The sequence below is a fragment of the Onychomys torridus genome, chromosome 9, assembly GCF_903995425.1.
Source record: "Onychomys torridus chromosome 9, mOncTor1.1, whole genome shotgun sequence".
Taxonomy (NCBI): domain Eukaryota; kingdom Metazoa; phylum Chordata; class Mammalia; order Rodentia; family Cricetidae; genus Onychomys; species Onychomys torridus.
In genome coordinates this window covers 92,281,481-92,301,430 of record NC_050451.1, presented here as the reverse complement: position 1 = coordinate 92,301,430, position 19,950 = coordinate 92,281,481, and the positions used below count along the sequence as shown (strand labels likewise).

Genomic DNA, 19,950 nt, shown 5'->3' with positions numbered 1-19,950 from the left:
ATGTTTAACCCCGACTCCTGTTTATCATGGACTCTCTTAAGCATCTAGCAGTGGATGGAGACTGAGAAGGCCCCTATCCCTGGCCCATTGGCTGTAATAGAGGAGCCAGAAGACAAATCAGTTCTGTCTTTTGCCCATTAGCATGGTTAGAAGAATTTCCATCACTCAGTATTTTATGCATGTGAAGTGTTAAAATGGAACGTTGGGGTTCTGAAATCATTGACCTAGAAAACAGCCTAACTTTTTCAGTGAGTTGTACTTTGCCTGTCCTTTGGGCAGGGGTGGAGGAGTGCTTCTTGTGAGTCCTTTTTTAAAACTTTCTTTTTATTCTTTGTGTCTTTCAAATTATGCATCCCGATTCCACCCATCTCCATTGCCTCATATCAGCCCCCTTCCCCTGCAGTCCTCCCCAAAATAAAACAAAATTTAAGAGGGAAAAAAAGGGGAGAAAGTGTGTGTGTAGGGGGTAATCTCATCGTGGAAGCTTCAGTGTGACACAGTGAGTCACATGGTAAACCCTTTATCAGTGCATCCTTACATGCAGGTGTTCATGGCAAAGAATCATTGGTCTGGTTCAAAGCCCATGGTCTCTGCTACCTCATCATCACTGGGCCCTCACTAGGACTCTTGCTGGATATCAACACATAACCCTGGTTCTGGGCCTGGGTAGTTGCAGGGTTTCTCAGATCCCCAGTTCTCCCCTGTCTTCACCACCAGGGTGAGCTTTCCTGCATTGCCCTCCTTTGTTCCTTTGTTGTTCCTTTGTTAGTGTTTGTTCACACCTTGCAGCAATGAGCTTGGGGCGGGGCCAGTTCTCCTACTTTCACATGCTTGTCCTTAATATATGTTCAGATGCTGATGCCTGTTAGTTTTGGCTTTTCTCTCCAAAATACAATACAAAAAATATGACTAGGAATATCACTGACTTCATCTCAGAACCTTTATACTTCGCCAGGCAGATCTCTGTGAGTTCGAGGCCAGCCTGGGTCTACAGAGTGAGATCCAGGACAGGCACCAAAACTACACAGAGAAACCCCATCTCGGGGGGCGGGGGGGAGAGAATATAATTACGTGGGGGCTGGAGAGATGGCTCAGTGAGTAAGAGCTCTCACTGCATAAGCACAGGGATCTGGTCTAGATTCCCGGCACACATGAAAAGCTATGCCTGGGCACATGTACTGCTTACTGTTGGAAGCAGGGGCAGGAGAACCACCGGAACTTGGTGACCAGTCTAGCCAGAATACAGCATGCTCTGGATTCAGTGAGAGGCCCTGTCTCAGCCAATAATGCCAAACGGGAAAGAGGACACCCCCACACACACACACAAACACCCCACACACACACACACGACGGAAGCATTCCTTATTTGTCACTAGTTCCCAGTGACATCCTTTGGTAGCATCTGATGTGTTATCTACTAGGATTATTTGATTTTTAAATCATTTGGTCTTATGTGAAGATATCTGTGTTATAAAGTCTGTAGTTAAAAATGAATCTCTGTGAGTAAATGTAAGGCTGTCATTTTTGCTCTTTGCATTAAATAAACATGCTACACAGTTTTTCCATTTAAAAACATGCAGGTTGAGTATGCCAGAATAGTTTCGATCAGGAACTCACAAAGGTGTTTGCAGAATGAACTCCAGTCTTTGGTCGCTTTTCTAAAGTTCTCTTGCAGATCACCTATAGCTCTGCCGGGGACTATATTTAGAAGCCAAAATGTTTGTTAACAAAGAAAAGCTTCTGTTATTGCTTAACTAAATGCTCATAGTAGCAAACTTTGTCTTAAGATGAAGAGGTTTGCTCCTTTAGTTTTTGTTTTTATTATGTCTCTTGCTTTTGTCTTGCATTTTAGAAGTTGAAGGCAATGTGCTCTGGGAGTTGAGTTAATTGCAGTGAGCAGATCAATATTCAGCAATCGCATCTTTTAAAGCCCTTTCTATCCTGAGATGTGATGTTTCTATATTTACCTCTGTTCTTGCTGTTTTCTGTCAGTAGCAAGAGAGCAGAGATCATGTCAGTGCTCTGCTGGAGAAATTGGGCCTGGGGTTTAGGAGGTGCCAGGCATTGAGTGACTGTCTAGAGCATGTGGTTGACTACAAGGTATAGTTGCTCTGGTTCCTTGTGCTCTTTCATGTGATTTAATGCAGATACATTTCCTTCATTGTAATCATGTTTGTAACTAGGAAGAAAGAAGACAAAGATGGCAGTGTTTAGAAGATACCTTCTCAAATACCTTCCTGCAAACAGACAGCTCCCAAATTCTTAGAGCTGGTTAGATGGGAGATAGCAGGAAGATGGCTAAAGCTCTGAAGAAGTGTGAGGAAGTGAAGTTTTTCTTGTCTCCTATGCAGGCAGTCTCCTGTAAGAGTTCTCCCCCATTATCAGATAGAATTAACTTAGGCATCTAATGTGGGTGTGCGCTGGAATAGTCAGTGCTTCCAGCCCCAGATGTACCCAATCTGTACCAGCTGCTCAAATCGTTTTCCCAACTGAACCCAGTACCCTCTCTTGACGGAATAATGGAAAATAGACAGTACTGGGTAAAGAGTGAATTTTTGATGTTCTTTCTAGTAATTCTCAAATATTCCCTTTCAGAAAGTATAAAAATGTTTTTATGCGTAGTATATTGGAACCACAAGGACTGACTTCGTATTTCAAAGTTGGAAGAAATGAGATTGATGTCCTACACAGTTGTAAAATGCCGAAAATAAGGGGAGCTGAAATGAATTAAAGCCTAGTGTTGAGAAAGGCCAAGAAAAAGCTTCATATCAACAGTGACTGTAATTGAAAGGGTCCAAATAAGTATTTAAAACCTCCTCTCCTGAGACGTCTAGGATTTCTGAATTTCAAATTGACATTTTATGTTTGACAAGGTGACATTGTATAAGAAATGTATTGTAAAACACTGCTGTACGATAGGAAAATGATTGAATGTAAATATTTCAAGATGTGGACCACTGTTCAAATGTTATCATAAATCTTTGCCATTGTTTTAGGGGATAACTCTTCATGCATATGTGAGCTGGATTGATAGCTAGCTCTTGGAAAGGAAATCATCAGTGGATTTCTGCCTTTGTCTCAAATATTAGTCTGACTTTACCACTAAAATGTCTTATTAGATTCTGTTATGTGCTTAATATTGTGCATATGTAAGTGCACTCACTTTTGAAGGCACTACACTAGCATTGCTTCTGTCCTGTTCAGTTAAGTGTTTTGAAATGTCACTGTTACATGATTGGAACTGTCACTATTATGTGGGCTGGGACAGTTTGTGTTCAAATTTTGCAAATGAAACAAGCCAAGCCATATCATTAACCACCCTTCTATTCTTTTCAGGTTTGGAAGGTTTACCATTGCTGCTCTTCAGTCCAAAGTAGAACAGTATGAACGTGAGACCAATCGCCTCAAGAAAGCTCTAGAACGGAGTGATAAATACATAGAAGAGCTAGAGTCTCAAGTAGCACAACTGAAACATTCAGATGAGGCCAAGGGAGATATGGAGGCCCTTTGCCAGAGGGCACCCTCTACAGATGGCAAGGGGCCCAAAGGCAGCGACGAGGTTGTGGCATCCAAGAATCAGGGTGACAGTGCCAGGAAGCAGGCTGGCTCAGCCACCTCCATTTCGGCTTCTCACCTAACAGCACCTAGCAGCAGACTCGCTGACACCAGTTCCGTCAGGCAGGAAAGCACCAGCAAGACTGAACCAAACTGTCCCAAGAACAAGGACAGATACCCCAAGCCCACAGAGATGCTGCTGGCTATGAGGGAGGCACCAATGGACACTTACTTGGAAGGAGAGTGGGGCAGTAAGCCAAGCGACTGTGCACCCTACAAAGAGGAAGAGCTTTATGACCTCCCAGCTCCTTGTACTCCTTTGTCCCTTAGCTGCCTTCAGCTAAACACTCCAGAAAACAGAGAGAACTCTGTCATCAAAGCAGGCAGTTCCAAAAAGCATGCAAACCATCTGAGAAAACTGGTATTTGATGACTTTTGTGACTCGCCAAATGCCTGTACTAACAATTCTTCAGAGGATGACGTAAGTCAAAGCGAAAGTGAAAAGAAGTCAGATCGTTTTGCTTCCCCCAAGGCAGGATTTTGGGATTGTTGCTCCACAAGCTATGCCCAAAGCTTAGAGTTTGACAGTTCAGAGGGGAACATAATGGCAAATTCTGTTGGGGAAATTCCTTCGAAATTGAGTGAGAGGTCAGGCTCATGCTTGTCCAAGAGACTAAATTGTATTCGCTCTCTTGAAATGAACCGGACAAGAACATCCAGTGAAGCATCCATGGATGCTGCTTATCTTGACAAAATCTCCGAGCTGGATTCCATGATGTCGGAGTCTGACAACAGCAAGAGTCCTTGTAGTAACGGTTTTAAGTCAGTGGAGCTGGAGGGGTCCTCAAAGTCACCTCGGGGCAGTGAGCTGCTGGAGGAACCTGACAAGCTGGAAGATGGCCCCAAACTGAGTCTTTCCAAAAACGCTCTCACTCCTGATCAGTTAGAAAATGGAAATGAGTGGAAACCCACTTCTTTTTTTCTCCTCTCTCCGTCTGACCAAGAGATGAGTGAAGAGTTTTCTCTGCACCCCACTTCCAATTCAGGTGCCAGTGAGATCAAACCCCAGAGCTGTTTATTTCAGACAGAATTTTCCCAGGGTGTCCTGTTAAGTGGTTCCCATGGACTGTTTGAAGAGCAGAGGTTTGGGTCCTCTTTATTTAAGATGTCCTCAGAGATGCAGAGCCTTCACAGCCACCTTCAGTCTCCGTGGTCTACTTCCTTTGTGCCCGACAAGAGGAGTAGGAACGTGAGCCAGTCCACAAAGAGAAAGATACAGAGCAGCCTTCCCAACGCCAGCCCGTCCAAAGCCACGAAAAGCTGACTCACCAGCGAGACGTCCCGGGGCGGCGAGTCGTCCCGGGGCTTTGTCCTCAAAGGCGTGTGGATGCTGTTAAGATCACTGTAGTCACTTCTGAAGGTTCTGTACAACCCTGAACCGATAGCCTCCAGTGACCTGTCAATCAGAGAAGTGGGTTTACCTCTTCCCAGGACACTTCATCTCGAGGAAACTCTGGTCTTCTCATTGGTGATCTTCCTTACCAGAAAGGTTAGGGAGAAGGGTTTCATTTGTCCCTGTACTGTTTGCTGTTTTGTTTTAAACGGAAGTTCATGTATCTGTACTGGCTAAATGCTACCTCATTTCTTACTGAACTGTTAAGTGGGGTGGCCTGCTAACTGTCCTCAGAACTTGTGTTTCTTGGGACTTCCCGTATTGTCTGCACCCTTCTTGAAAGCGATTTCTGGAGAGGAAATGATTCTGTGTGTCCTTTTTTATTTTAGTTTTATTTTATTTTGTGTTTAGTGTTGGCCTAATTATTATGCAAGGCCATGTTGGAGAAATGGTACTCTGACCGTAGAGTATTCACTAACGTTTTCTTAGGTTTTACATAGTTACTTATAGCTTGTTTCATTGTGTCCTGTCCGTGTGTGTGTGTGTGTGTGTGTGTGTGTGTGTGTGTGTGTGTGTGTGAAGTTAGAAATTGTTAGGTATTGGCAGGCATGGATCAGTTGGGCTGGGAAGAACATGAACATCCTAGGTTCATTTTCCAGATGTGTAGGTAGAAAAGCAATCTGTTAGGTTGATCCATTGTGTCACAGGGAGCCTTTTATGTGATAAAATTCTTGTTTGCATGTTACTGTTCACAGGGAACTGTACGCATGGGAGCCTTTTTGCTTGCTCCATTCTCCATCCGGAGGAAAAAGAAGTTCCTATTGGCTGATAGAATATCGATTATGTAGGACTTTTTTTTTTTTTTTTTTTTGTGAAAAGTAACAAGTGGGAATTGGGAATGGGAATATGTAAGAGCTAAGCACAACTTTTAGTTTAGGCTTTAAAAAGTACATTACTTTAAACATGTTTGGTATGTCCATATAGGCTGTAAAAATGTGTATGCTAATAACTTATCTAATGTGCACTGAACATTTTACATGTATTGTCTTACCTTAACACTGCATGGTTTTTTATGTGAAGTGAATAAAGGATGCCATATGCACTACATGTCTTTGATGTCATCTCAGATAATGAATTAGCCTCGGATACTTTTTTCAATTCATTTTAAAATACAGCTATTAACCCAGCTATAGACCTAAGGTAGTATGTACCTGTTTGTGTTTGTGGTGCAGAGGCTGGAGCCCAGGACCTTGTGGGTGCCAGGCCAGTCCTCTACTTCTGAGCTGCAGCCTTACCTGCACCTGTTTTGGAAAGGTCTATGAAAAAGAAAAAAAAGAAAGAAAAAGAAAAAGCAGAGTTTTATAATGTTCCTTACATACATTTTTTTTTTAAATAAAAAAGGTACCCTGTGCCACAAGAAAATGATCTGAAATTCAAATTATGTTTCAAAATAAAGGCTTACTGGAAGGCAGCTGCACCATAAGTGTCTGTGTCTGCTCCTGAGAGGAGCAGGAGAGTGGAATACTTGCTACAGCAACCGTGGCTCGGAAAGCCTAAAATATGTACTGTCTGCCCTTTTCCTTAAGATTTGTCGACCCTTGTTATAATAGACTCTGAGGATTCAAGGAAACCATAAAAAGTACAACAAATCACTTTCATGATCTAGAGAATCATGTTCTCCACTGTTAGAAGAAACAATAACCAGGGGAGAAAAGCTAACAGGGTAGTATTTGTTTGATCACACATGTTTTCAGGAATTCATTTCTTTGCATGGTAAACTAACGGATATTTTCAGAGCTAGTGACAATTTAAACATCTTTGATGATACAGTTAGTTATACATTTAGAATTCATATAGAAATTAAGGATTTTTTGTCATGGTAAATATAAGAGTGCTGTAGCCTATCCCCCAAATTACTTACATTGAAGTTTAACTCCCAGGGCACTGACATTAAGAGCTGGGACCATTGGAAAGTGATAAAGTCATAAAGGAGTGGTGTTAATGACTTTGCACTTGCCTGCCTCTTCTAAGCATAGCTAGTAGCTACCATCTTTGATATCAAACCCTGTATCTTCTGATGCCTTGATTCTAAACTTCCTAGCCTACAAAACTGCAAGAAATTTCTATTTTTTTTCCCTATGATCAGCCCAAATGGGCCAAGACAATCTCCAAATTACATAATGAAGAGTGTGTCTATTTTTAATCAGTTTGCATATCACCATTATGCCATGGAAGTTGAAATTGTAGCCTAGTTTACCAATGACTAGCCTGGGTGAGTGCATCCCTCTTGGGCCAGAATATTTCAACAGCATCCTTCCATCCTCCCTAAAACAATGTTTATTACATTATATTAAAACCATTCTTTTCCTCAACTACAGGGGTAGTTGTATAGGATTTGACTTCAATCACATTCTTGTCTCCCTTACTCTCAGTATCTGATTTCATAACAAACAGGTAGTTTCACAGATTTTCAAATGTGCATACTATGTCCACTCTGAAGAGAATACCATTGAAGGGTTGGGGATGTAGCTGGGTTGGTGAAGCCCTTTCCTGGCATGCCAGTGGCCTGGCCTGTGTTCCATCCCTAGCACTGCACAAATCCTATGTGATGGATCACACCACTGATCCCAGCAGTTGGAAGGTGAAAACTAGATGATCACAGTTCAAAGGCCGGCAGGAGAGATGGCTCAGTGAGTAAGAACACCAGCTGCTCTTCCAGAAGATCTCTTCCATTCTCAGCCTTCAGGCAACTCGGGATCAGACAGCCTCTTCTGGCCTCCGAGGGCACCACGTTTGCATGTGGTGCACAAACTCAGGCAGAGCAAGCACACATATAAAAGAATTCGGGTTTTTTTTTTTTTTTTTTTTTAGTTCAAAGTCATCCTCAACTACATATCAAGTTAAAGGCCAGCGTGTGATACAGGAGACTAACTAAAAAACAAAAACTAAAACACTTGAAGCCAAATATTTTTCTAGCCTCCATTTCATATGATTCACTTTCAAAACTTCCAATTTGTGGAAAACCAAGCAGAGTCAGTAACCACATGGCTGGAATGGTATGGAACCATAGCTTGGAGCTAGATGTCCAGCTGCAGAGGAGATTATCTTCCTTGTCCACATTTGTACCAAAAAAAAAAAAAAAAGAAAAAAGAAAGAAAGAAAAAAGAAAAGGTGAGTGTGTTTGGAGTTTCTCGTTTCTCAAGGATTCTTTTTAATGTGTCTGGGGAGTATGCCTGTGTTTCTAAGTAACAGTCAATTTCTGTCTGTTTTCTTGAGTCTAATCTGGTTTATGTTAGGATGGCTGGTGGCACAGTTGATGAGCACACAGTGCTTTTCAGGATTCCCATCAACTGACATTTGTATGAACTGGACCTTCCCCATTGGTTCATTTCACTTAAGCTATCTATGTTGGAAAACGATAACACTTCTCCAGACACACTTGGTAAGGACAGCTCTTGTTTTTATAGGAACAACTTTTGATCGTTAATCTCTCTAAAAAGCTATATCTACATAGCTCTCTAAACAAGATGTTAGAGGCTTCTTGTTAGGACAGTAGAGTCCTCTTAATTAAAAATCTTCATCCCATTTAAAAGTTAAAAGTTTTATTGAATTAGCTAGCGCGCGCGCGCGCGCACACACACACACACACACACACACACACAAACACACACACACACACACACACTGAAAGAGGACTAAGCTTTACAAGCCCCCCTGATTTCTTATCTGCTTTGCTTTCCTCTTTTTACTGTCTGTTGGCTTGAAACAAAGGCACCACTAAGCAAGGGAAGACCTTGGTCTTGGGCTGTGTAATGTTTCAGGACCATATTGTTTCTGCAGACCTGATGATTTCTAGTATTAAAAATGTAACACATACAGAGGATTTTCTCCCTCATGCTGTACCTGTGGATGGTATGTGCAGAGAGTATCAAATTGAAACGAACAGTTCATGGTGTGCAGGCTGTTAGACTAGGAGACTTTCCCAAAGCCTCACAGAAGGCTTCCATTCCGTCTGTGGGAGACCTACAAAGCAGCCCTTGCCTATCACTGTGTAACCCGATCCCCTTAATAATACTTGGCAGAGAGAAAACCTTTTAAGCAATGATCTCAGAGTGCAGAGTGAACATTTATTGCCTAATTCTCGGAACCCTACTCACAGCGAGGAAGCATCTATTAAAGCGCAGATTTAAGAATCCATCTGGAGCACAGCTAGGGTGAACTCAGTTTGGTGTGACTGTGGTAGTCTAGAACACCTTGAGTTGCAGTACCTCTTTCTCAATAAGGTCTCTGGTTATGTGATAGAGAGCAGCAGGCGGTCTCTAATAAAGGTTGGATGGGTTAAACTGTTGTGTAGACCTGAGGACTTTTTGTGTTAGGACACAAAGACCCATTCTCCAAAGGGCCAAGATTTGCTTCGGGGCATTTGCCAAAACTTCTGTGAGGAGAGAAGATGGAATTTTGGTCCTATTTGATTCTTACAACATAGGTGAAAGGTGAGGACGTCTGGAAGCTTCACAGAGGTGTTTTCCCTTAGGGTCTTGAAAGGTAAAGAAGAGTTCGCTCAGAAGAAGACCTCTCTTCTGCGCGTCTGAAGGGGAAATGTTTTCCAGCAGCCTTCTTGGAAACGGTACTGGAGGCAAAGCTAACGACAAAGGGTTTCCGGTACTGCTCCAGCCACAGCTTTCAAGTGGAGCTTTGCCCCTCCTCTTTTCAGAGTCCCCCGAGACTCCGGGTCTCGCTCCAGCCGCCTGAACCGGCGGCCTGGTGACGAGACAGCGGCTCCCTAGGCGCTGGCAGGCTTTGGAGATGGCGGGGCCGGCTCTCTGCTGTGCATTAAGGCGAGCTTGGCCCTCTGAGGGCTTGGAGAAGGTCACCCCCGTGTTTAGGGTGAGGAGGTGGGGTCTGGGCCACCCGCAGCAGCCCAGTCCCCTCTCGCAGCACTCATCCCGAGGACCTCAGCCGTTTGGGATTCCTGCCAGCTTCCCCTCCGCCTCCTCCCCTTCGCAGTCACTGGGGAGGACCCACCCGGCTCACCCGCCCCTGAGCCTGCAGCCCAAGTTCCCCGCGCTCTTGAGGGCGCTCTTGGCTGGTCCTTCCTTCCCGGGCGGGCCGCATTCCACCAGCCGGTTCCGTGGTTTCCTTTCATTTTATTATCACTCTCGAAACCTGGCGATTAAGACGCGAAACCAACAAAGAGTTTTCTTTCCACCTTAACCTTGCACACAATCCTTTAACAAATTAATTAATCCTAATGAATTAACACTTCATTTATTTAAACGCGCTACAGTCCATGAATTAAATTTTCATGCAGTGATTAAAGGCTGTTAAAATATGCATGATTTCGTTAAAATTTTATAATAAATCAGGGCAATGTGTTACATGACAAGGCAACTATTTCCCAGTCCCTCGCAAGGGGCTTTGATTTGTGCGGGCGGCGGGAAGGAGGGGCGGCTGGCGGCAGCGCAGCGAGCAGGAGCGCCGGGCGGCGGCAGGACCCGGCTCTGCACTGGCGGCCTTGGACTGGCTGCCTCGCGGTTTCCTCCGCGGCCTCCAGACCCTCGAGGGATCCAGTTTCTGGGGGCCGAGGGGAGCCGGCGAGGTCGGCGAGCGCGCCCTTCTCCGTCCTCGGGTCCCTTGGGCGGAACTGCTGGTCCTCGGCGGTGGCAGCGGGAGTGTGGGTCCGGGACCCAGCGGCCGCTCAGCGGGTGTCTGACGCGGGAAGGCCATAGAACTTGCATGGTGTCGCGTGGGGTCAGGGGCCAGCGTACCTGTGGGCGAGTTTGTTTGTCGTTGTTGATTTTTTTTTTTTTTTAAACCCGGGGACCTGGACGCGCCTTCTCTGAGCGGCGCGCTCCTCCAGCCTGAGCCCGCGGGGCGCAGACGGAGCAGAGGAGCCTCTGTTCTTCAGGGCCCTAAATCCCAGGGGCCAGTGCCCTTGTTAAGCGGACAACAGTGATCACTCGGCCTGCAAAAGTAACAGTGTCGACTGGCAGACAGGCAGGGAGGCCCAGCACCCGTGAAGGGTGTTCCCTTGGGCCTCTCCGGGAGGGTTTCCTAAGGTAGGTGGGTCTGGTGAGAGATTCGAGTGGAAATGGACACAAATCTGTATATAATGTAACCAACGCTAAGCGCAGTGACCTGTAATGAACTTACTTGGGACGCCCAACCCTGCTGCAAGGTCACCTTTGGGTGGGGTGGCCACATTCAGTAAGATGCCCCCAAACGAAGTTGCATCTCAGCTAAATGGCCAGGAAAAGGAGGAGGGGTTGGGGGAAGAGGAGGAGGAGGAAAAGAGGAGAGAGTGGAGAGAGAAAAGAAATCATGGCTTTTCCCACTGTTTTACTTGAGATCTCCCCACTTGGTTCTAACTCAGGTCCATCCGAGTGCAGATTGGGGAGTCTTGGGAAAGACCCGGGTAGACCCAAGGCTTCTCAGGCCTGGACCTGGTAGACCAAGGGAGGCAAGTGCGAGGGGTGGGGGTAGAGAGCAAGGACAGTGGCTTCCCGGAAATGAGCCTGGAGTCCTAGCGTGGCATCGCGGTGTGGAGCTCAAGGGTGCCGTACCTAGACCCCGTGGACCACGCAGGACAGGGTTACCAGCCAGCACTAGTCTGGGGCGCCCCTGCCCGGTCCAGAGTCCCGGGACACTAGAGAAGGTCCTGGGCCCTGGGCAGGACTGGCGAGGAGTGAACACCTTGGAAAGGGGAGTACAGGGCTGAGAAGCTCGGGGAGGACGCTGTAAGAGGTCCGGCACCTCCCTGGGGAGGCGGTCCTGAGATCACACCATTCCTCCCCAGTGCTGCTGGAGTGAGGAGGCACCGGACTGTCAGAGTCCTCCACTAGGACACCTCGAGCCCTCCCTAAGCCTATATGCCCTCTATCTGGACCTTCACACTGTGATGCCTGGCCTTTGAAGTTGCCTATGAACGCTGATCTCTCGCTGAGCCTGGAGAAGTGTTTCATTTTAAACAAGACAGTGTCTGCAGACATGACTCCCAGAGTCGAGTCAGGGGAGCACCGCCTGCATGACCCCGCGTCATTCCCAGGACACCTGCCACGGATGTCACCACAAATATCCTCTTCCTGGGGCTTTCCCCTGTTCATAGACTGTCACCCCTTGGAGAGAAGCCATGGAGTTGGAGACTATACCGGAAACTCGGTTTCCAGCATCCTGTGGGAAGGAAAAGTTAGTATCCAGATGAGCAGCAGAGGTCGTGCACATCCTTCTGGGTGAAGGGTGGGGCCAGAGGAATAGAGTTCTCCCCTGACTACACAGGCCTTTGCTCAGGTCCCCTCTTGTGTCCTCACTCTAACTAACCAGTGTTCTCTCTAGTTCTGTAAAGGGGTGCTGCCAAAGGAAATATAAAGCCAGGGCTGCCAAAGGAGGAGGAGAAAATTAATTAATGAGGAAGAGAAATGTGTCTCTGATCCAGATGATAGACTCCCTGTCCCTGGGGGCAGAAATTCCTTGGAAATCAATAGCTGTGCATTCATTACCCTCTCTTGATAAAATGCAAAGCTCTGAGATGGAGAGGGGGTGGTAATCTGTGCTGGTCATTAAACGAGAAGGTGTGTGTATGTGGGGGGGGGGGTTGCCCCAGAATTCATGCCAAGACGCAGACCCTATGTGGGCACCACTAACCCAGGCAGGGGCCAACTAGTTAGAGCCCTTGCCATGCAGGAACACCAAGCAGTGGCATGTGGGAGGGCAGAGCCTAGGCCTACCACCCTTTCCTTTTACCCTCCTAAGGAAGTGTCCCAGGAAGGCGTGGAGCTGAGGGTAGGCAGCCTGGGGCAGGATGGCTCTCCAAGCATCATTCTGTACTCCTGTGTGTTAATCTGGCATCACAAATCCTACATCTATAGCACACATACCCTCTTGCTGTTGCTTAGACCTGTGCATAGACCATAAACATCTAGAGATCAGACACTCATAAATCACAGCTCCTTTTATCTGCACAGCCTTGTACTGTTCCAGATCAGGGCTGAGCAAATGTTTCAGGAAGGAGAATGAGAAGCTGGTCAGGGGGCTATGAAAAGAACAGGCCTGGCACATCTGCCTAGGGCAAGCACACGACCTTCTAAGGAGACCCCTGCACAGGTATTGCCATCCCCAATCAGCCCTGGCTTGTTGTACACTTCCAGGCTTTTTCTCTTGTCCCTGGCCCCTTCTCTTCTTTAAGTACAAGCATTATTTGATAAATCTGTTTGTGACAAGTGTCACAGTGGAAAACAAAATGAGGCACAGATGACCTTTGGATGGGACCCATATTTCCAGTCCCAGCAAAAAGGACAGGGTAGAAGTCTGGCCTTACTCAGAGAAAGAAAAGTTCCCAAAGAGAGGTGAGGGAGGGAGGGAGTCTTGGGATAGTCGCTGACCTCAGAATATTGCACCTCCCAGCTGGGTCAGAAGGGTGAACCGAGGTTTGCTTGGTGTAGGTGAGGACACCATGCCCTCCAGCCCCTTCCCAGCAGATCCATCTGGCCACAGACCTGTCTGCCTTTCAGTCTGCCCTACACCATTTAAGGTCCCTAGAGGCAAGCATTTCCCAGGGACCTGGGAGTCCAGACTGCTGGAGCTTGCTACTAAGAAGGCAGGGTGTTTGTTCCTACACCACACGAGAGAGTGTAGGGACCCTCTGCAGTGGGTGTCAGAAAGGATTAGGTTAAGATTAGATTATGCCCGGACCCCCGATGGGACAGGGACCTGAGGACTCACTCTTTCCCTCTAGCGACGTCCTGCTCATGGTCCATTCCTGCTGAGATAAAGTTGCATTTAGCGCTCCCTGGGGAATCACATAATGGATGAAGAAGTGGCTCCTTCTTGCACCAGCAAATGAACATCCTTCTCACTTCCCTCTCAGGCTGGAAGAGAGGGAGGGGGTGGGAGGACAGAAAGGAAAGAAAAGAAAGAAAAAGCCAGGGATGCCTGTGGGCTCTTCTTGCAATCTGAATAACCCGAGTGGGTATCCTGAAGACACACACGTTTTAAAGCAAAGGAGAATAAAATCTGCTGGACTGCAGATTCAGGTTTGCAGAAGTGCGATCTGCCCTTTGGTGGAAATGCAGACCTCCTTGGTATGTGAGTGACCTGAAAGATTATTTATCTGATCTCTGCTTCCCATAAGCAGTTCCTTGCCTCTCTCAGGCTCTCTCACTAGCAGATGTGATAACATCTGGACCGTTATTATCACCCTAGGCAAGAACTGTGTCCTTAGGGACTTGGGCACCCGAGCTGAGGCTCCCCTGAGAGGCCCTTGATCTTCCTGCTACATGAGAGAACTATAACAGGTTGCTTAATTAATTTCTTCTTAGGTGTGATTTCACAGTATTATTATTATTATTATTATTATTATTATTATTATTATTATTAAAGGCTGAACCAGACAGGTACCGGTTCCATTTTATTATTATTATTATTATTATTATTATTATTATTATTATTAAAGGCTGGACCAGGCAGGTACCAGTTCCTTCAATCTGATTTGAATTAATATTTTGAATTACAATCCCCTATAAGTTAGCCTCATCTTGTATCCTGGGGAAGAAAAACAATATAAGCAAGCAGAGATAAAGCGCCAGGGGCCAAAAGGATGAAAAAGAAAAAGTCCTCTTTTCAACATCTCATTCTCCTTTCTCTGGAGTGATTTTCTTTTCCTGGAGTTGCCAGCAAAAAGTGTGTGCGTGTCTGTGTCTGTGCGTGTGCGCAAGTGTGTGTGTGTGTGTGTGTGTGTGTGTGTGTGTGTGTGTGTGACCTGAGAGGAAAAGATCCTCGGCTACACCCTGTTAACTATTTTTCCCTTTTGAAGACAAGAAGCCTCAGATCACCTAGCGCTCCTTTGAAAAGTGAGTTTGTACACGGTGAAAGGAGACAAACAATAAGAGAAACGCACAATTTCATTTCAACAGCCTTTCCTAAGTAGAACGCACTGGCTCCTTGTGGCTCCTAAGTGACGGTCACTGGTGGTGCCTGACACAGTTATATTCACAGCAACACCAAAGTATACAGAGAAATTAAATTACGTGGAAATCAATAGCGTCTGACTGCTTCAAACAACTGTCTGTCACGGCTATTATTCTCCAAGAGCCTATTTATAAACCATGAAAGAAGCAAGTTCTGCAGCATAAAGACAGCATCTTCTGCATCGCGTCGCTGTGTTGTTATTTTTCTCCATATACAGAGGAATGCACGGGCATCATTTAACATACAAATGCCTCTCGGTATACATTATGTAACAGCTTGTTAGGCACCCAGTAGTGGAGGTGTGCCTAAATAATGCGCATATGATCTGGGTATGCGACAGGGTGGCAGGAAAACACGCGCGCGCGCGCACACACACACACACTCACACTCACACACACGGAAGAGTGCGTGCATCCTCCGGCTTCCTCCAAAAGATGCCTACCCTGAGACAATAGCTGGCCTCTCTGATCTTTGCAGACCCGCGGTGGAGAGGTGAGGCGTGCAGTGCGCATGCCCGGCCAGCTACAGGTGCATCACCTGCCTTGTCCTTGCTGGTGGTCACTATAAGAGCGGCTCCCACGCGCTGCCGGCGGCTGCTCGACGAGCGCGCGCGCGCTCGCTCACTCGCTCGCCCGCCCGAGCACGGCGCCGCGGCCAGCGGAGGACGCGCGCCAGACGGACGGGAGACAGCTGATGCCTGTCAGCGCGGCGGGGCCGCGAGCTCTCGCGAGAGCTCCCCGGGCCGGCCGCGAGAAGTGGGGCTCAGGTGTAAGAGGAGTGCATCCCGTCGGCGCGCTGGGCTAGAGCTCTTGGAGAAGCGGGCTCGCGAGACCGGCGCGCGGGCGCTCTGCGCGGTGCGGTCCGAGGCAGCGGCCGGCGGCAGCGGGAGCCCGAGCAGGAGCGGCGGCGGCGGCGGCGGCGGCAGCCCCGCGGCGAGGCCAGTGCGAGCCGCCCCGGGCCGCTGCGGCCGCAGCCTCGGCAGGGAGGCCGGGCGAGCCGGCGTGCGCACTTTGCGGCGGACTTTGCGAGTGTTTGTGGATATTTCCATGCCAAGCCGTCAAGATGATGTCCATGAACAGCAAGCAGCCTCACTTTGCCATGCATCCCACCCTCCCTGAGCACAAGTACCCGTCGCTGCACTCCAGCTCCGAGGCCATCCGGCGGGCCTGCCTGCCCACGCCGCCGGTAAGCGCCCCCGACGCCCGCGGCCACGGCCCGGCCCCGGCCGGCGCGCACGCCCCCTCCCCCGCTCCGAGGTGATGCATGTCGGGGGGCTGCTGAGTGTCGCCCCGGGTCCCGCTCCTGCGGCCGGGAGTAGTAGTAGTATTATTTTTTAGAGGGGTCCCGCGGAGAGGCACGTGCGTCCAGGGGCGCTTGGGGTCGTGTTCCGTCTGCCTGTGCCTCTGTCCAGCGCCCGCGATGCGCGGGCAGCTCTGGGGCCGGGACTCTCGACTTTGCTCCACTTTCTCTTGTGAATGTCACGCCTGCACGAGGCGATCTCTAGGCTCGCTCGGGTGTGCAACACGGGTCCTTAGCTTCGAGTTACATCTCCGTTTCTTCTCTTTTTCTTCTTTTCGCCCCCCCCCTCTTTCTTTTCCCCGTCTCCCATTCCCTTTCCCGGCATGTATTCCCGTGTCCCCCTTCTTCACCGCCCTTCCCTGCCGCCCTGTCCCCCGCTCCTTCTCCGCGCGTCCCCTTCTCCTCCGTTTACCCCGCTCTTCCCACCTCCCTCCACCCCCCGTTGTCATTTTGGTCGCATTGTGTTTGCCTTGTTGCCTGTGCTTTCCGGCTTGTGTGTGTGTGTTTTGTGCGTGTGGTTTTTGTTGTTGTTGTTGGGTTTTTTTGTTTTTGTTTTTGTTTTTGTTTTTTTGGTGGTTTCTCCCCCTTTCCTTTTCTTTCCGCTTTGGTTTGTGTCGCCTGCAGCTGCAGAGCAACCTCTTCGCCAGCCTGGACGAGACGCTGCTGGCGCGGGCCGAGGCGCTGGCGGCCGTGGACATCGCGGTGTCCCAGGGCAAGAGCCACCCTTTCAAGCCGGACGCCACGTACCACACGATGAACAGCGTGCCCTGCACGTCCACGTCCACCGTGCCGCTGGCGCACCACCACCACCACCACCACCACCACCAGGCGCTCGAGCCCGGCGATCTGCTGGACCACATCTCGTCGCCGTCGCTCGCGCTCATGGCCGGCGCGGGGGGCGCGGGCGCGGCGGGCGGTGGCGGCGGCGCCCACGACGGCCCCGGGGGCGGCGGCGGCGGCGGCCCGGGGGGCGGCGGCGGCCCGGGCGGCGGCGGCCCCGGGGGTGGCGGCGGCGGCGGCGGCCCGGGGGGCGGCGGCGGCCCGGGCGGCGGGCTCTTGGGCGGCTCGGCGCACCCGCACCCGCACATGCACGGCCTGGGCCACCTGTCGCACCCGGCGGCCGCGGCCGCCATGAACATGCCGTCCGGGCTGCCGCACCCGGGGCTGGTGGCCGCGGCCGCACACCACGGCGCGGCGGCGGCGGCGGCGGCGGCGGCGGCCGGGCAGGTGGCGGCCGCGTCGGCGGCGGCGGCGGTGGTGGGCGCGGCGGGCCTGGCGTCCATCTGCGACTCGGACACGGACCCGCGCGAGCTCGAGGCGTTCGCCGAGCGCTTCAAGCAGCGGCGCATCAAGCTGGGTGTGACGCAGGCCGACGTGGGCTCGGCGCTGGCCAACCTCAAGATCCCGGGCGTGGGCTCGCTCAGCCAGAGCACCATCTGCAGGTTCGAGTCGCTCACGCTCTCGCACAACAACATGATCGCGCTCAAGCCCATCCTGCAGGCGTGGCTGGAGGAGGCCGAGGGCGCCCAGCGGGAGAAAATGAACAAGCCCGAGCTCTTCAACGGCGGCGAGAAGAAGCGCAAGCGGACTTCCATCGCCGCGCCGGAGAAGCGCTCCCTCGAGGCCTACTTTGCGGTACAACCCCGGCCCTCGTCGGAGAAGATCGCCGCCATCGCCGAGAAACTGGACCTCAAAAAGAACGTGGTGCGGGTGTGGTTTTGCAACCAGAGACAGAAGCAGAAGCGGATGAAATTCTCTGCCACTTACTGAGGAGGGTGTGAGGTGGTGCCGGGTGGGGCAGACTGGGGAGCTGAGGGGTGCGCTTCTTCTCCTCTGGCCTGCTTCCCCTCATTTAGAGTGTCCGTTATCCTGCCTGCATTTGGGGAGTCCCTTCTCTTCGTCCTTTCCTCAGCCCCACTCTGCACCCTGCCCCAAACGTCCCCCACCTAGAGGACAGGGGTGCTGGATGTGGAGAAAGGATGGGATGGTAGGAGAGAGCAGGGCGTGGGGGGAAGGAGAGCAAAGACTAGAGCCGGGGTTTTGAGGAGCAGGATGGTTCTGGAGACTAGGGTGGGTGGGGAAGATGGGGGAGGAACCGGGGATGGACCGTTTTCCTGACCAGAGACACTTATCAAAATCAACTGGGGACCAAGGAACTATGTACAAAGACAAAACTACCAACCACCACCCAAAACAAAACAAAACATGAAACCCTAGACAAATAAAGAAGGGAAAAATGTCAAAGAAAGATGCTTTAGGAATGTAAGTCCGGGAGCAGTGTTGTGCAGTTTCATTAACCCAAAGGAAGAGAAAAGAGCAATACCATTTCCACCACCGCCCCAACTCCGTGCGCACACACAAGTGAGTCAGTCATAAGTGAAAACCAAGCAAACTGGAGCATGGAATTCCGGATAGGAAGCTAGTTGTTCTGTGTTTAATTTTCCCTTCTGAAATCTGACATCCTCAAATCCATAAACTCTTATTTATTTCCCTTTCCAAAGAGATCCCAAGGTCTTGCTTTAGCTCTGGAAGGCTCTGGAGCTTAGCTGAAAGGAACTTGGGAGACCGGCTGGTTGTATAAACTGAACCTTCCTTTCCAGGAGCCAGATGGCCAAAGTCCTGGGGCCTGTTCTTGGTCAGGTGAGGATCCTTAGGCAATGAGAGTCTAAAAGACAGAAATTAAGGTCTCTGATATAAGTGTTCTATTCTGGGATAATTACATGGTAACAACTAGAGTATGATTTTTTTCTTTTTCATTTTTGTTCATGGATCCATGAACAGATTATCTGAAAATAATTTTTTTTCTCTCAATCCCATTTATAGAACTTTTACCTGAGCCGGCCCCCTGTTTTTCAATCCGATTCAAACTGTCTGCTGACTTGACACTCCTTGCTATTAATTTAAGTGGAATGATAGGGTGAAAGTCGTAGGAGAGGAACTTCCATTCTCAGCTTTCTGCCCTGAGTAAGACTCATCTTACTCTGCTAGCCCCCTTCTCTGTCTCTGGGAGAACATGAAGTTATTGAAGAGCTGAGAAGTTTCTGCTTTCATTTGGGGGCAGAAGTTGGCTGTAAGAAAAATCACCTACAATCCCAGAAGAGAGGAAGACTTTAAAGATATAACACCCCCCCCCCCACACACACACACCTCTTGCTTTATTTGTCTGAAATAGGTCTGCACTTCCCTGGGGAAAGCAGGACACTTGTTTCCTTCTTGTTGATGTTATTCAGGGTCATTTATTACTGGGGATAAATGTTGAGTTGCAAAAACTTTAATTTGCACTATGAGTTTCCAGAATAAAGAACATATATGGTATTTCGTACTAACAACCCAAGCTGCTGATGGATTTAAAAAAAAAAAAAAAAAAAGAGAGAGAGACAGTTGAAGGTGGTTTGGTGAAATGCCTGCTTTGTGTACAAGATACTATGTGGATCTCACGTGGAGATGGTTTGTTACTATCCTTTAACCGTAACTAAAGGTGAACGCAGAACAAATGAGGGGGACACAAGACTGAAATCATGCATGATTCCAGAGGTGCAGAAAGAAATCCGATTAGGTCTTACTCTGGTTAGGCGTTGTTTTAATTATGTTGTATATCATTGTTTGCAGCACAAACATTCTATGCATTTGAAACTGAGCACTAAACTGGGCTAGCTTTCTGGTAGACCGTTTTTGTGGATAGTGTGATTTCACAGTCTACTGCCTGTTTCCACTGAGAACACAGCATTATTGTAAATATT

General features: G+C 48.9%; 3 protein-coding genes across 5 annotated transcripts in view; 2 read left to right on the top strand and 1 right to left on the bottom strand.

The window, feature by feature from the left end:
• Obi1 (ORC ubiquitin ligase 1) overlaps positions 1-6,281 on the top strand; it is a 47,358-nt gene extending 41,077 nt beyond the window's left edge. The window contains exon 6 of the mRNA XM_036199982.1: positions 3,337-6,281. Coding sequence (XP_036055875.1) covers positions 3,337-4,879 — 1,543 coding nt within the window. The 3' untranslated portion in view covers positions 4,880-6,281. The remainder of the gene's footprint in view (positions 1-3,336) is intronic.
• Positions 6,282-10,190: 3,909 nt separating this feature from the next.
• On the bottom strand, positions 10,191-16,110 carry LOC118591268 (B3 domain-containing protein LFL1-like). Of its 3 annotated transcripts, none has more exons than XM_036199432.1 (3): positions 15,354-16,110; positions 13,667-13,812; positions 10,191-10,716 (listed from the first exon to the last, which is right to left on the bottom strand). In XM_036199432.1, exon 1 carries the CDS (start codon positions 15,957-15,959, stop codon positions 15,612-15,614), a length of 348 nt encoding a protein of 115 aa, XP_036055325.1. In that variant the 5' UTR covers positions 15,960-16,110; the 3' UTR covers positions 10,191-10,716; positions 13,667-13,812; positions 15,354-15,611. The 3 variants fall into 3 exon arrangements, with proteins under 3 accessions (XP_036055325.1, XP_036055324.1, XP_036055322.1); XM_036199431.1 differs by having other exon boundaries at positions 15,354-15,961; XM_036199429.1 differs by lacking the exon at positions 13,667-13,812 and having other exon boundaries at positions 15,354-15,999.
• Pou4f1 (POU class 4 homeobox 1) lies at positions 15,280-19,578 on the top strand. The gene is made up of 2 exons (XM_036199428.1): positions 15,280-16,096; positions 16,835-19,578. Exons 1-2 carry the CDS (start codon positions 15,974-15,976, stop codon positions 17,978-17,980), a joined length of 1,269 nt encoding a protein of 422 aa, XP_036055321.1. The 5' UTR covers positions 15,280-15,973; the 3' UTR covers positions 17,981-19,578.
• Positions 19,579-19,950: the final 372 nt, after the last annotated feature.